This window comes from Ricinus communis, chromosome 6 (assembly GCF_019578655.1).
Source record: "Ricinus communis isolate WT05 ecotype wild-type chromosome 6, ASM1957865v1, whole genome shotgun sequence".
Lineage (NCBI taxonomy): Eukaryota > Viridiplantae > Streptophyta > Magnoliopsida > Malpighiales > Euphorbiaceae > Ricinus > Ricinus communis.
The window spans coordinates 19,430,059-19,444,185 of NC_063261.1; the positions used below are offsets into that span (position 1 = coordinate 19,430,059).

General features: G+C 33.0%; 1 protein-coding gene across 1 annotated transcript; it reads right to left on the reverse strand.

Annotated features, from left to right (window-relative positions):
* Positions 1 to 8,307: 8,307 nt before the first annotated feature.
* On the reverse strand, positions 8,308 to 12,799 carry LOC8262290 (protein NLP2). Its single transcript, XM_015727383.3, has 5 exons — positions 12,629 to 12,799; positions 10,647 to 11,688; positions 10,503 to 10,550; positions 9,427 to 10,411; positions 8,308 to 9,318 (listed from the first exon to the last, which is right to left on the reverse strand). The coding sequence occupies exons 2-5, from the start codon at positions 11,490 to 11,492 to the stop codon at positions 8,489 to 8,491; spliced, it is 2,709 nt and encodes a 902-aa protein (XP_015582869.2). The 5' UTR covers positions 11,493 to 11,688; positions 12,629 to 12,799; the 3' UTR covers positions 8,308 to 8,488.
* Between the last annotated feature and the right edge of the window lie 1,328 nt (positions 12,800 to 14,127).

Consider the following 14,127-nt stretch of genomic DNA (forward strand, 5'->3'; position numbering starts at 1 on the left):
CAACTGATTGGCTATATATATATATATAAATAAGCAATTGTCACCAATGTCGGGTTGTCCGTATTGATTATTGATAAAATACTTTGCTCTTGTAAAAGAAAAAAAAAAAAAAAGGGGAATATTGGACCATTTTATTTTGTTGGCCTAATTTCCAAAAAAATAATCTCAATTTTTTGTACATTTTAATATCCCTATCTTATTCTTTCAAATTTTACAATAGGTGAGCTAGTGGGATTTAAGCCGGACTTGTTGAATTTGATCAGACAGATTTCAAAGTTTGAGCGGATTGAACATGAAAAATCATGTGTTTAAGTCTAAAATTTTTCAAATAAATTTAAATCAGTCGAGCGTATATCAAAAAATATGAAAATATTTACTTACGTGATGTATAACTAAAAAAAATATAAAAAACTTGAGTCAACATTATTTGTTATTGACTTATAAAAACACTGCCAAAACTCATCGTTCTGTTAATTATGAGAAACAGTACGTTTTGATTATTTACATGGCCTTCATTCACCAAGTTTCGGTTCTTATTTTGTTACTTTGAATTGCTAGCTCTTCCTTCTTCTTCTTTGTTCAAATCATTGATTAAAAACCAAATTAAGAAACGAAAATAACTTGAGCAACCTTACAAACATCCTCTTTCATAAGCTTTCTTTCTATGATCTTCAAAATGCATTAACCTTAAAGTCTCAATATAAATATTTACATCACCATAATCAACAATCTCCACAGCATAAGGCAACAAATAACATTTCTGCTGCTGCTGTTTTCACAGCAAAGAACCTACTATGAACAACCAAGAATCCGCTTATGCACACTCATTAAAACACTAATACCAACTTCAGAACTTATTGTAAGTTTCACATCACTAGTTAAAGAATCATTAAATTGATTACCCAAAATATTATTTATTCTCTGCATAATTAAACTTTACTTATATTTGAGTAAATACATATACTGTGTTCGATTAAAATCTTTTTAAAAATTAATTTCATTTAAGAGAAAACATAAGAGAAAGTAAAATTGAAAGAGATATATTGGTGCTATTGAAATATATAGATTTACCAATGTGAATAAAATTAAAAAATTTATCTATTTTGTTTGAATTTAGTTTAGCTATATCTAATTCTACAAATTTGATAACTTAAAATTCTAAGCTTACAATATATAAATTTTAAATTTACAAATAAATTCCATAAATTTTATGGATTTTAATTAAACACGATGTTAGGTATTATTATTAAGTGACCTATTTTGTCACGATCCCACCCGTGGGCCCGTGACCGGCACTAGGGAATGGGTAGGCGTAAGGCTACCGAAACCCGTAGTAAGCCTGACACTCACTGACTTAAACAAATCTCATCTCAAATTTATATTATTAAAACCACAAATTATCTTAATAGCTACATTCTACATAAATACTTCGGTCTGCCAGAAAAATTAGGCGAGACCCGAAACTCATAAAATTTACAACTGATACATCTACTAATTACTATTGCGGAGAATCTAAGATTTACCAATTTACATACCAAATCAAATACATCACCCGATGATGAAGAGTCAAGATTCGAATAAGAGTCGAGAGGACTAACAGTCACGAATCAAAAACAAGAAAATAAGACCGCCCGAGAGTGAGTTAAAATCAAATAATCTAGAGACTATTGCTTCTTCTCAGAAAACATAGATTATTCAAATCAGTATATCAAACCATGCACGTAAATACAATCCACATTATAATCATACCATAATAAATAAATAAATAAAAATATATATTTACTTTTACGGGACGAGTGGCTCAGTAGAACCCTAACCCCAAATTCTAATAGCCTTTCGGCTCTCTTAATCCAACAGGTCTGGCGCCCAGAGAGCAAGCTCGATCAGGGTCCTTACCTCCAGCCTGAACACTTGAATTCCAAATAAGCCGGCGCCCAGAGAGCGTTGCTCGATCAGGGACCTTAACTCCGACAATCAACTGAACTCAGCCCAGAGAGTAATGCTCGATCAGGGCAAACAAATCCATAATAACCTTATGTCCATGATCATTACTGGTGCACACGCGGTCCTGATGCAACCCACCAGGTGGCATATTCTACGAAAGCCACATCTCCCAAAACGCAATCATCCATTTAATAAATATCATTGTATAATGAAATCATTCAACCATATCAAAATAACGATTAACAATTAAGATTAAGACATCAGGCAACTCATGTGGAAAACTGATTATATTTGGTATTATTATAACATTACTATAATAATACTTATATTATCTTCAATAATTAATAATCCAGTAAAATTATTTACGTTGCGATACTAATAACCATATTAAGCATAAACTTCCAAAATAGCATATTAAATCAGACTTAGCAATAGTGCAATGATTAAATGACTTTAACTCACATGATTGGGCGACCTCCTAACTCTGCTCCGGTGCCTCGGTTGGAGCGAGCCGAACAAACTGACAATCTAAACATGGAAGACAATTTATCAAAACGCTGAAACAATCGATCATTAATCCTAGGTCTAGACTCTTAGGACTGACTGTCTAAGAATCTCGACTCAGGAGAATTCTACCGAAAATCCGGCAGAACCTCCCCTACAACACGAACATTACCCCCCGTAAAAACGAGTCCAAGACCTGCCAGAAAAACACTCCAAATACTTAACGATTCAAACAACAAGAGTCGAGTCCCCAAACTTCACTATTTCCCGACTCCGCCACACAGCACAAAAACACGACTATGGCAGGCAAACTGACAATTATTTATGACTCACAAATATCATCAAATACTCAATACAATCAATAGACACACAAAATAAATCAAAGAATTTCTAAAATTAACGGGCCGGAAAATTACGAGAGGCTCGGCCAACCCGCCTCCGGCTGAATCCGATCGACGATCTGAACACACCATCGGACTCACAACGACGTGCTGACGACGATCCCCGCTTTTGATTTTCCGATTTGACACCCGATCATCTGGAGAGATTTGGGAATGATCTCGGCCGTCGATTTGCAAACGAAGCCCGATCGCCACGAAACCGATCCCTATGCGAAGCTTGAGCTGATGAGAGTTGGGATACGTCCTCCGATCGTCCATCCTCCGGCCGGAGCTCACGGAAAAGTTTGAAAAACTCGGCTACCCCCTACTTTCTCTCTCCACCGGATCTTCCGTCTCCGGCCACCACAGTGCGCTGCTTGCCGCTAAAAGAGAGCCCTTGCCGGAGAGAGTCGATCGCCACTCGACTCGGCCGCCAACGGCCTCCGGAAGTCGGCCGCTCCTACGCGATTCCAGCCGCCAGACTGCGTGTTTCTCCAGACGCTACCACGCCATCGCCCGACGGCCACCACAGACTCCGGCCGCCACCGACGGCGCCGCCTTCCTCTTCTTCTTCTTCAGCTATCACCTTCTCTCTCTCTCTCCCGATCTACTTTCTCTCTCCTCGATCCCATTCCTTTCAATATCGACATTATGCCCCCGAACTTTTCCTTATTACAATTTGGTCCCTCTACTTTCTTAATTACTTACAATTTCATCCTGCAGAATTCCAAATTAACCCCTAAACTTTCCTTTATCCTTTCAATTAAGCCCTTAACTAATTAATTTGGGCCAAAACCGAATTATTGAAAATACACAATTACAAAAATATTCCTGACCGACATATTTATTTACGAAAATACCAAACTCACAAATTTCCATTAAACCCTCACAAAAATAAAATTATACTTTTAATCCTTATTCCAAAATAATCCTCCAATTAAATCCTATACACAATTAAATTAAATAATCAATTTGCAACTCAAAATTTAATACTACTAATCAATTATAATACCAATTTTTCCCAAAATTCTTTTATAAACATCCCTCACAATTTCTATCATAATTTTCCAATATATAATTTTATTTATATATATATATACATTTGGAAAAATTTTGAATAACCAAATAAAAATATAATTTATTCCTCAAATAATTTATTTAATTAACTCCTTAAAAATCAAACTAATTGGATATGGAAAATAACTCATTTATTTGTCTAACATAAAAATTTAAAATTTATATTTAAATCATTCCAATTAAACCGAATAAAAATAAAACTAAAATTAACTTAAATAAAAACTTATTATTAAATATATAAAAATTCCGGGTGTTACATATTATATCAACATTGTTGAATTAGTTGTTTATGGGTTATGACAATTCTAATTCACTAGCCATCATATCAGAAAGGGTAAGACCAGATGGTGATCTTTAAAAGATCTGCAATGAGTGTAGAGTTAAACTTAGTGAAACTTAAGGAAAAACAATATGGTGTTTCATAATGTGGATAAAGATTATTACTGTTATAGCCATTGGGTATGAAATCCATGATTGGTGATAGATTATCAGGAAAATAAAAAATCAGTTCTTGAATGTTGATAGTGAATCAAGAAATAAACTTTTTAAAAGTTTATGTACTGTAATACATAAAATCGCTATGAGAATAACAATCTCCTAAGTATAGTTCACCTAAATCTTATTTTTATTAGAATGTACACAAAAAAGAAGAAGCATAATTTAATTAAAATTGTAATCTAAATTGTATATCAAATACTTTTAAGCAAAAATCATTGTTATCTAAATTATTAAAAGATTTCTAATCCTATAAAGAATTGATGAATTACTATATATCACACTGTATATATTTATACCTAGGATAGAGTACAAATAATTTAATATAAATTCTTACAAAAATTGAAGACAAAAAGTCATAAAAAGAATATGATACTTTCATATTTTATTTTATTGACAATATTAATTCATACGTTTTTATTATTATAATACATTGTACTTCTATTTAATATTGTATTATCTACTAATTTATTAAATAACTTACACGATAATTTTCATAATAAGTACGTGACGAGCAATACTAGTAACAATATAACGATGCATTTAATTTTTTTTGATAGAATAAACCACATATATTATTTGTTAAGAAAAATATATGTCCACAAAACTTTGGTTAAGTGTTTTTCTTTGTTATTTTTCTTTAATAGATTATTTTATTTTTTTTCCTTAACAAATGTATATTTTGGAATATAGACTATTAAAAAACCATAAATTTTAAATATAAAGTACACTTTACCACCTGAGCTCGTTACCTTTATACTATTTTAAATGGATCTTTTGCGTTGATTTTTTTTTTAATTTTTTTATCTTTATATAATAATTAGGAACATGTAATTCTTCAAAAAAAATTAACCAGGTGAATTGCTATGGTATTTTTCTGTTTGGATATTAGCAGAGACTGACAGGAAAGGTTTTATTGATATTTTAATTATAATTGAGAGTTTTTGTGATACAAATTGAAAATTAGAATCCACGAAGACATTAACATTAAATCTATTAACATTAAATTTAAAGAACTGTCTGTACAGTTTAACTAAAAATCTGGGATGTTTGAAGTTCTTAGAGACAATATGTTCAGGAATTAATCCACCAAAGAACATTATATTGAAGAAATCTAATGATATATTTGCAACGAATGCCTCTCGTAAATTAACCCCCAAAAAAAGAAATCACATTTGGTAAATGATCTTATCTTAAGTTAGGAAATGGAGCCCCATTGCAATCGGTGCCTCTCATAAAACACAATTGTCTTGCACTTCCCATTTTCAGACCAGAAGACAAGTGCCAATTATTGACAACAAAAGCAGCTTTTTCTGTTCTTGGATTATCAGGAAATTACAAGGAAGCATCCTGGAAGTTGCACTTGATCATCTAGGTAAGACAATTAACAAGCTTCCAGGCTACTCTAGCAACTGAAATTTCATTTATTTGTTTTTATCTAAAGCAAGTTCATTTCATTTGCTCTAGGCAATTTTATTTTGAGTTCTGAACTTATTCTTGGCACTTCACTGATTATATATGTTCTACTCTTTTGCTAAGAGTTGACAGTCAGTAATGGCAATGTTGGTAGGAGTGTTTGAAGGGATGTTTCTATGTGTTTCAACTCTTTGGGATTTGCAAGAAATGAGATTTGCTGCCATTTTTGATGATGTGAGCTCCATTGCAATGGCAATTATCATGGCTGCTCTTTCTTGTTTTATAGCTGTGAGAAGGAGGTGATAAAAACAGCAGCTTCATGCAGGCTTGTCTTATTTTTTTTCCCTTCTCTTTTTTCTTTTTCTTTTTTTTTTCAAAACCAAATTTTTTTTTCCAATTTTAATATACCTTCATTTCATAAATAAATTATCAATCTTTGCCTTTTTTCTATTGATGACGATTATTATCATTGGTTTTGGTAGAGTTGTTTGTTCATGAGTTATATGTGCTTTCTTGTAATTTTTATATGGTTGATCAATCGAGAAAATCTCATCTAGTGTAGAGGTGAATGCTTGAACTGAAGACTTCCATCTCTTTTGCTATTTGAGCTAGGTTTGAAGTGTAACAGTTATTTCTATTTGATGCTTAGAACTATTTCTATTGGATAAATGATCAAATATAGCTCAGGGTCAAATAGATCTAGATCTTGAAAAAATTATGAATATGCCTATCATACTTATTATTCAAATTAGTTAAATGAAATAAAAATTTAAATATATATTAATTTTTAATATTTAAAATAAATTTAAATTTAAATTTTTAAATTTTATATATTAAATCTTTTGTATTTTATCAAAAAAATCAAAATTAATAATTATTACCTCTATTTTACTATAACCGTCGACTTTGCTAAATCATCATTAACCCTGTTACCATTAATTTTATTAGTTTTAATCAAAATTTGAATCTATTAAATCTTTAAATAGAAGTTATAGATCTATTTATTAAAATAATTAAAATTAGACTTATTTAACTCTGAATTACAAGTTGAGGGAGTATTTGATCCTTTTGTCTTATTTCTATCTGATAGAGTGGATATTGCAATTAATGTTATAATTAATTCAACTATTGCCTGCCTGATCGTGAAAAATGCCAAAGTACACAGAAGGCTTATATTCATAAGTCCAATTTTAAGGGTAAATTTTATAAGTCCCTAATTTTAAGCGTATCTTTTATTATAATATTTCTGAATTTAAAATTGTATAATGAAATTTCTTATAATTCTTATTTTGATAACAATAAAATTATTCTAGCTTGATTCCGAAAAAAAAATTCTCGTAAACTATAATATGATATACTTATAATAATTTTTAAATTCACACATCAAGTAAATCTATATGGAGTTATAATGTTATATCATACTTTTAATATCTTTTTCGATCAGCAGAAAGAATGTTATTGTTATTAAATTAAAGTAAAATGAATTTTTATGAGTTGAAATGTAGGAACTACAATGGAAATATGCTTAAAAGTATAAGCAATTTTATGATATAAAGTCGAAATGTTGGAAGTACAATGAAAACACTTACATTGTGTATGGATTGAGGGTAATCTAAAAGAAAGGAAGATGAATAGATGAAAAATTAGTTTTAATCATGTTTGACATATAAGATTTTTTAGAAGGGAAAGAGAATTAAATGGGAATGATTTCTCTTTATTTTCCTTGTAAAAATTGAATTTGATTGCACTGCAATTTGAGATGTAAAAAAATTTAATTCATAGAAATAAATTAAAATATAATTAATTATTCTTTTCTTTTTTGTAATTATAATAAAAATTTCAAAATTAATTAATTTCCTTCCCTTTCTTTAATGAATTTTTTTATGTAACCAAATATAATATAATAATATCTTTTCTTTCCTTCCCTTCAACTTCCTTCCCTTTCCTTAAAACTGGAGATTGTGAGAAAAATTTATCCAAATATGAGCCAATGAATATCAAAAATCCGTCATCCGATCAAAAGAAAGATATCTAAGAAAAGAGGTTTAATAGGCCGTGGACTATACAACACATGATACAACCCCTTACACTCACTGTACCAAAAGAAAAATATTTAAGAAAAAAGGTTCAATAAGCCGTGGACTACACAACATGGGATACAATCCTTTACACTCACCATAATGCTCGCTATAATGGCGAAAACTTATATAGTGAGAATGAGAGGATTCAAACTTGAGACTTTGTCGTTCCTAAGAGCAATCCACTTGAACTAAACCTCAAGTGTTCCGTCATTCAAATTATTTTGCAAATGAGATGTTATGTAAATTGATGGATCCTCTTCCAATCCAATTCTAGAAATTAATCCTGAAGGAAGTATATTATAGCAAAGCAAAAGCTTAACTTCAAAACTTATGATACACTATCAATTAGGCATGTAATTACATAAATATTCTGCAGCCAGAAGTGCTTATTGTGGTCCAACGATTTCATAAAATTTCTTGGAAGAAATTTTATTTTTAGTAGTCATTACTACATAAGAAACATGAACAATGTTAATACTAACATGAAATAAGAAATGATGCTGGTCAGCATCTTCCATCATAGCAAATTCTACTAGCTACCATCAAGATCAGAATCAACTTGTAAGCTCAAATATCATACTGCTCCTACCATTAAGATTGGCTGCTACTGCTGAATGAACTTCCGAGATTTGGTTGGTGGGAAGCTTGATGAAGAGAGATTTTGATGGTGTTCATATGAGACAAGCTAAGTAAGTCTATACACTCCTCAAGATCAGCATCACAAGTCAATAAAACCGACTCGTGATCAATGTCCAAGTACTTGAGATAAATTTTTGTGAAGTCATCTATTTTGAAACGCTTGGCAATCTCTAGCTGTAAATCCCTGAAACCCCAATTCGGCAGCAAGCTGAATCGTATGTTTTCTTCTCCAAAAGTAGCTTTCACTCTGAAGATTACTCCATCTCGTAAATTCTGGCCAGTACTTTTTGGCAAGGATGGTAAGTTCAGGGAATGCAATTGTGCTTCGCTGCCAGTTCTCTTCAGTGCAACAGCAGGAACTTCGACCCCTATATTAGTACATCCATTTTTCAAGTCATTGGTGGGGGTGGGGGTGTTAAGCTGCCTTGCTTCGTTACAACCACAAATTCTTGAACGAGAATTCTGACTGCATGAAGAGGACTGAGATTTTGAATCATTGGCTTGGGGTCTCAACAGGCCAGTCTCAGGTTGAGGGTTTAATTTCTTGGAATTGTCACTTGTCTCGAATGACTGTAATGGACCCTTTCCGGAAATCTTTGGTGAGCTAAATTCTCCGAAGGTTTTATAGAAGGAATCAACCTGAATGAGACCCTCTGCCCCCCGGATGGAGTTAACTACAAGTTGGAGTTTCCTCAAAGAGTGATCAACTTTCTTGATTTTTCGAGACGGCCAACGGTTGATACCATGTTGCCTGCATATCCTTTTCAGAGTAGTGGGGCATACTACAATATAAGTGTAAACTTGGTAAGCACTTGTCGGTCAATTAGGCTAAAGCATCAAATGTGTAAGAGAGAGCATACTTATTCAATTGCAGTGACATATTTTCTCACCTCCAATACTCTTAGCAGCATCCTTAAGACTCCCTGCAAAGTATTGTCGAAGAACTTGCAGACTGATTGTTTTCTCTGTTTTCATCTGTCTCTTCTCGCCAGCGCTTCTGCTGCTTAATGATCGATACTGACCAACAGATGAGTCTTCACTATCATTAACACGAAGATCAAGCATGAAATTTGGATGATCAAAATCTGAAAAGATCTGTTCTTGGTATATGTCTAGCTCATTATTATCCCAATGAGTTGTAATCTTGAACTCATCTTCAGCTTCTTCTTTTGGGCATCCCCATGACATAAAATCACATTTCCCCTTCTTCTCTGTATCAATCTTGTGCGGAGTCCAAAATGACTCCTCTTGAGAGGGTTCAGAAGGTGAAGATACAAACTTCAGAAGCCTTCTGTCCAAATCAACAACTACCTGTTCACTGACTTCATTATCTAGTTCCTTGTCCATAATAACATGAAAACTCTGACAAGCCTGTTGGACGATACCAGGCAATATATCCCATATCTGCTTTTGTTCTTCAATACTTTTGCAATCCCTTGGCAAGAATAGCTCCAAGACGTATTCAACCAATCCAGTGTACATGTTTCGCAAAGGTATTGCTACAGCTGCACCCAAATTAAAGATCCTGGCATGGTGAGATAGAGGATAACTTGTTTTGCTAAAGGAGGTTATATCAGTAGCAAACCGTTGCTTGTTTGTCGCAAATGCTTTCCCAACTATGCCCTGGTCTAGAAAAAGGTATTGTTCGGAGCATGCTTCATGAAATCCCATGAGATCATTTTCAGCTACACAGCAAGCAGAATCGACAGTGCATATACAATAACCAAACTCTTCAGCGAATTGATGCTGTTCACTTTCGCCTTGCCGGTCACATATTGCCCATGTCATAGCTAAAGGCAATCTAAATGTATCGTAGACAGATTGTAAAATCTCTGAAATCTCTGGAACTGCAATTTGGTAGAATTGATTGCAAGCCTGTTGAGAAAGGAAGCATCATTGTTCTATCAGGCATGTTCCACAAATTTTCATGTACTATAGTCTGATGTTTACGACACCGTCTACTTACTTTTACACCAAAAGGGAAGCAGTCTTGTGAACCCTTTAGATCGACAGCCTGCAAATTAGCATCTTTATTTAGACTAGAAAACAAGGAAGATTTTAAACTAAGTTCAAAAAAAAGTACATAAGAATAAAAGAAAAACGAACAGACCTCAAGAGCTTTACATACAATTTCTACTTCCAGATGGTAACTAATCTTTTGAGTAGTTGTCACAATCTCAACAACAGCCATGCAAACTCCACTGTCTTGTTCAAAAACAGGTAGAGCAAGACATCCACTGATTTGATACAGTTTGGCATAATTTTTTCTTGGGCATTCATCGCTCCTAAAGAAACGAACATCAGGAGTCCATTCAGGCAACTTCCCCAAGAAAACTCGACCAGGCAAACCGGCTGACTCCTTCAAGTCCGCATCAGCTGTGAGGTGAAATGTTTTCGAAACATTTCTGTAACTTGCAAGACCCTTGCAATTTGGATTCAGAGAATAAGGCTGGTCAATAGTGGTGAGTACAATTTGACCTCCTTTGTTAGTAGGCACCCATATCTGAATAAGTACATCACTTTCTTCCACATAGTCTTTCAAGTATTCTATAGCTATCATCAATCTACTATTTATTGTACTAGATGGATCGGTCAAACACCTTTTTCCTGATTCACCACCTTCAGGTTGTACTAAAGATATGGTAGTATCAGCCACATGTTCTTTAATTCCTGGATAAACATCTAGAGATGGGTTTTCAGGCATGTTCTCGATTTCCTTTCGGTGGATCTGAAGATCCGAATCTAGACTGAAATGATCAGGTCTTTTAAAAGGAGAATATTGTGAAGTGTCAAAAAGAACACTGGAGCGGGAAGGTTCAGGCTCCAAGAGGTTGATCCCGTCCGTACACTCGAGCCAACTTGCTGGAGATAAAGATTTATCCAGGAAATCCAAATCCATGGAAGTGCTTGAGAAGGTCAATAATGTAGAATTAAGTGCAGAAACAGCATGATCCATCTCTGAAATAGCTTCTGACAGAGCCTGTCAATTCCAAATTCTAAAAGTTGTCACGAGCCAGAACACAATAAAGCAGTAAAGATGAAAAACAAAAAGAGGAACTTCCATGAAGGATTGGTATTGCTTGTATCCAAAGATCCGATATGCTCAGGTCGAAGAAACATCGAGTCAACACTAAAAAGTACTGTCTTGAGAGCTGCAATCACAAATATATTTCAGAGGCAGAAACCTGCCGCAGTGCAATTGATATCTAACACAAAAATAATAATTTGACTATGATAAAATTTGCAAAGAAAATATATGTTTACTCAAGTGATTCCATATATCTGCAATAAGCTGTGAAAATAAACCCCATCTTAGAAACCCCTACTTGAGAGATTAACACAACTGTACTGTCAGGATTCTCATTTTGAGCTATAAAAAGCAGCAAGCAACAAACAAGAATCTGAAACTTTTGTTGTCTTTGCTTAGGACTTGCTGAAGTACACCTAAGTAGAAATTTTCATAAACTCTGGTATAGCAAGTCTTTTGGATTCTTTACCTCTTTCTATAGACCGACCAATTATGTGTAAAATATCTTCTTCTTTTGATGTTTCTCTTCCATAATGGAAGGGAAAAAGAAGAAGAAGAAGAAGAAGAAGAAGAAGAAACCAATATGGTTTTAGTCTAGTGGGGTACTGGACAGATCCCAGATGTTCAAAAAGAAAAGAAGAAGCCTAAAAACAGAAATCTATGCTGTCCCGTGTCTTTTCTTTCTTTATATATGTTCGTTCAAAATTTCTATGTTTATGCTCAAACATTTTCGTGGCTTCAAGGCTTAAGACTGCCTAAAAAGTCATAAGTTGCACTCTTTTGCAATTCTGACCGTTCCTCAGCAGCACTTTACCCATAATTGCAACTGAGAGTAGAAAGATCACATTTTCCTAGTCACAAAATGACATCAAGGTAGAGACCTTTTAAGGATTAAGCCTAAAAGGAGACAGATACCAACATCTAGAACCCACATCCAAAGGGAAGTTGGTTGAGCTGTTGATTCTGGGAACAACTGGCATTTCATGATGCATAAAAGCTTAACAAAATAAAGAAAATAGAGAAAACATGAAGAAATAAATGAAAAAGGAGGAAACGAAACTTACCCACTTCAGGAAGATCCTTGAAACAGAGATATGTTAGTAATACTATGGTGTATCTAGTCACTTTCCTGTAAAGGAAAAATCACAACTTTTAAGAGTCAAAGAACAAAGTACAGCACGCAACTCGCAAAAGATACTAATCAGAGAAGAGAGTTATTTGAGTTATGGCACAGCACTAATATGTTGAAGCTACTCTTTTTTATAATGATAAGCAAAGGGTACTTACGTAAAGAATCTTCCCTGTTAAGGTAATTGCCATGAAAAGTCAATCATGTAAACTTAACTAGGGTTAACTAATAACTTGCACATGATAATGACCCATGGCTATCTGCTAATAAACTTTCAGGTATTTTCTTTTCCTAAAAATTATCTATTTGGATAAAAATTTATCATTTATACAATGAATAGAATTGTCTTTAACTCTGAATTTCACTAATACAAATTCTTCTTTATCTAATATATTTAGAATTTTTAACAATATAAAAGCTATCAAAACTTAAATATATCAACAGCTAATCGCTAATTTATCAATTCAAATCCTGATAGGCACAATCCTCCCTTTTCATAATACTAATATTTATATATGCATAAGAAAACTTGTGAACACTTGATCATCATGTCAGAATTCCAGTCTTAAGTGCATTGATTTCCATTAATATGTTTTGCAGTTGAGGGTACCCTCCTTATTTATACAGTGAACTGAACTCTCTATCTGACTTGTGAAAACTTGACAAAGCTCTCAAATTATTGGATGGGATAAATATTTATGAATATTTTCAGTTAAGATAAAAGAAAAAGCAAGGGTTTTAGAATATTTAATTAATATTTTAATACTAAATGTTTGCCTTGATGGAAGATTCCTAGTGCAACATCAATTTCTTTTGATAAAGCAAGTTGTTTTTTTTTTTTTTAAAAGAAAATAAAATTCTGTGTTAGTAGTTCAAATATGAAATGGGGGTCCATGAATAGGTTCTTAATCTGACCTGTTCTTCTATGTAAGTTCGTTGATTCAAATTCCCAACTGGCTCTGTAACCATTATTACCTTTTAACCTTGCTTAACTTCTTCAGGCTAGCCATCTTCCTTTTCTATTTCTTTTTTTATTTTATATAAATTACAGTCTTTTCCACTGGCTATTATTGTGCCTGTCAATGTTCTAATTGCCAAAATGATTAAATTAAAATGTAACTAAAGTTAAATAATTACAACCAACCAAATTAAAATTTTATGATCAAAAGGAAACTAAATACAAAAGGTAACTATTTGTATTATTATTTCATCCTATCGTATGACTATTACTTAAACTTTTGAAGAGTTATGTAAATTATAAATATGAAGGATTTTTAACTCTTTTAAAGATAGTTGAAATTGAACATGTAAAAAGAAGTTGATAATTTTCCTCATAATTCTACGAATCTAAGCATATCTGATAAAGTTTGGAACTGTTAAGGCAGGTTGGAGGACTCCATTGATTTTTATATTCATTTGGGTTCTGATACAGCA

Excerpts from the sequence above, each read along its gene's own strand:
- LOC8262290 (XM_015727383.3), bottom strand. The coding sequence starts at position 11,492 with ATGGATCATGCTGTTTCTGCACTTAATTCTACATTATTGACCTTCTCA. Across the intron at positions 10,412-10,502 it reads GCTTCCCTTTTGGTGTAAAA|GCTTGCAATCAATTCTACCA; the intron begins GTAAGTAGACGG and ends CTTTCTCAACAG. Across the intron at positions 9,319-9,426 it reads TGCTGCTAAGAGTATTGGAG|TATGCCCCACTACTCTGAAA; the intron begins GTGAGAAAATAT and ends CTTATATTGTAG.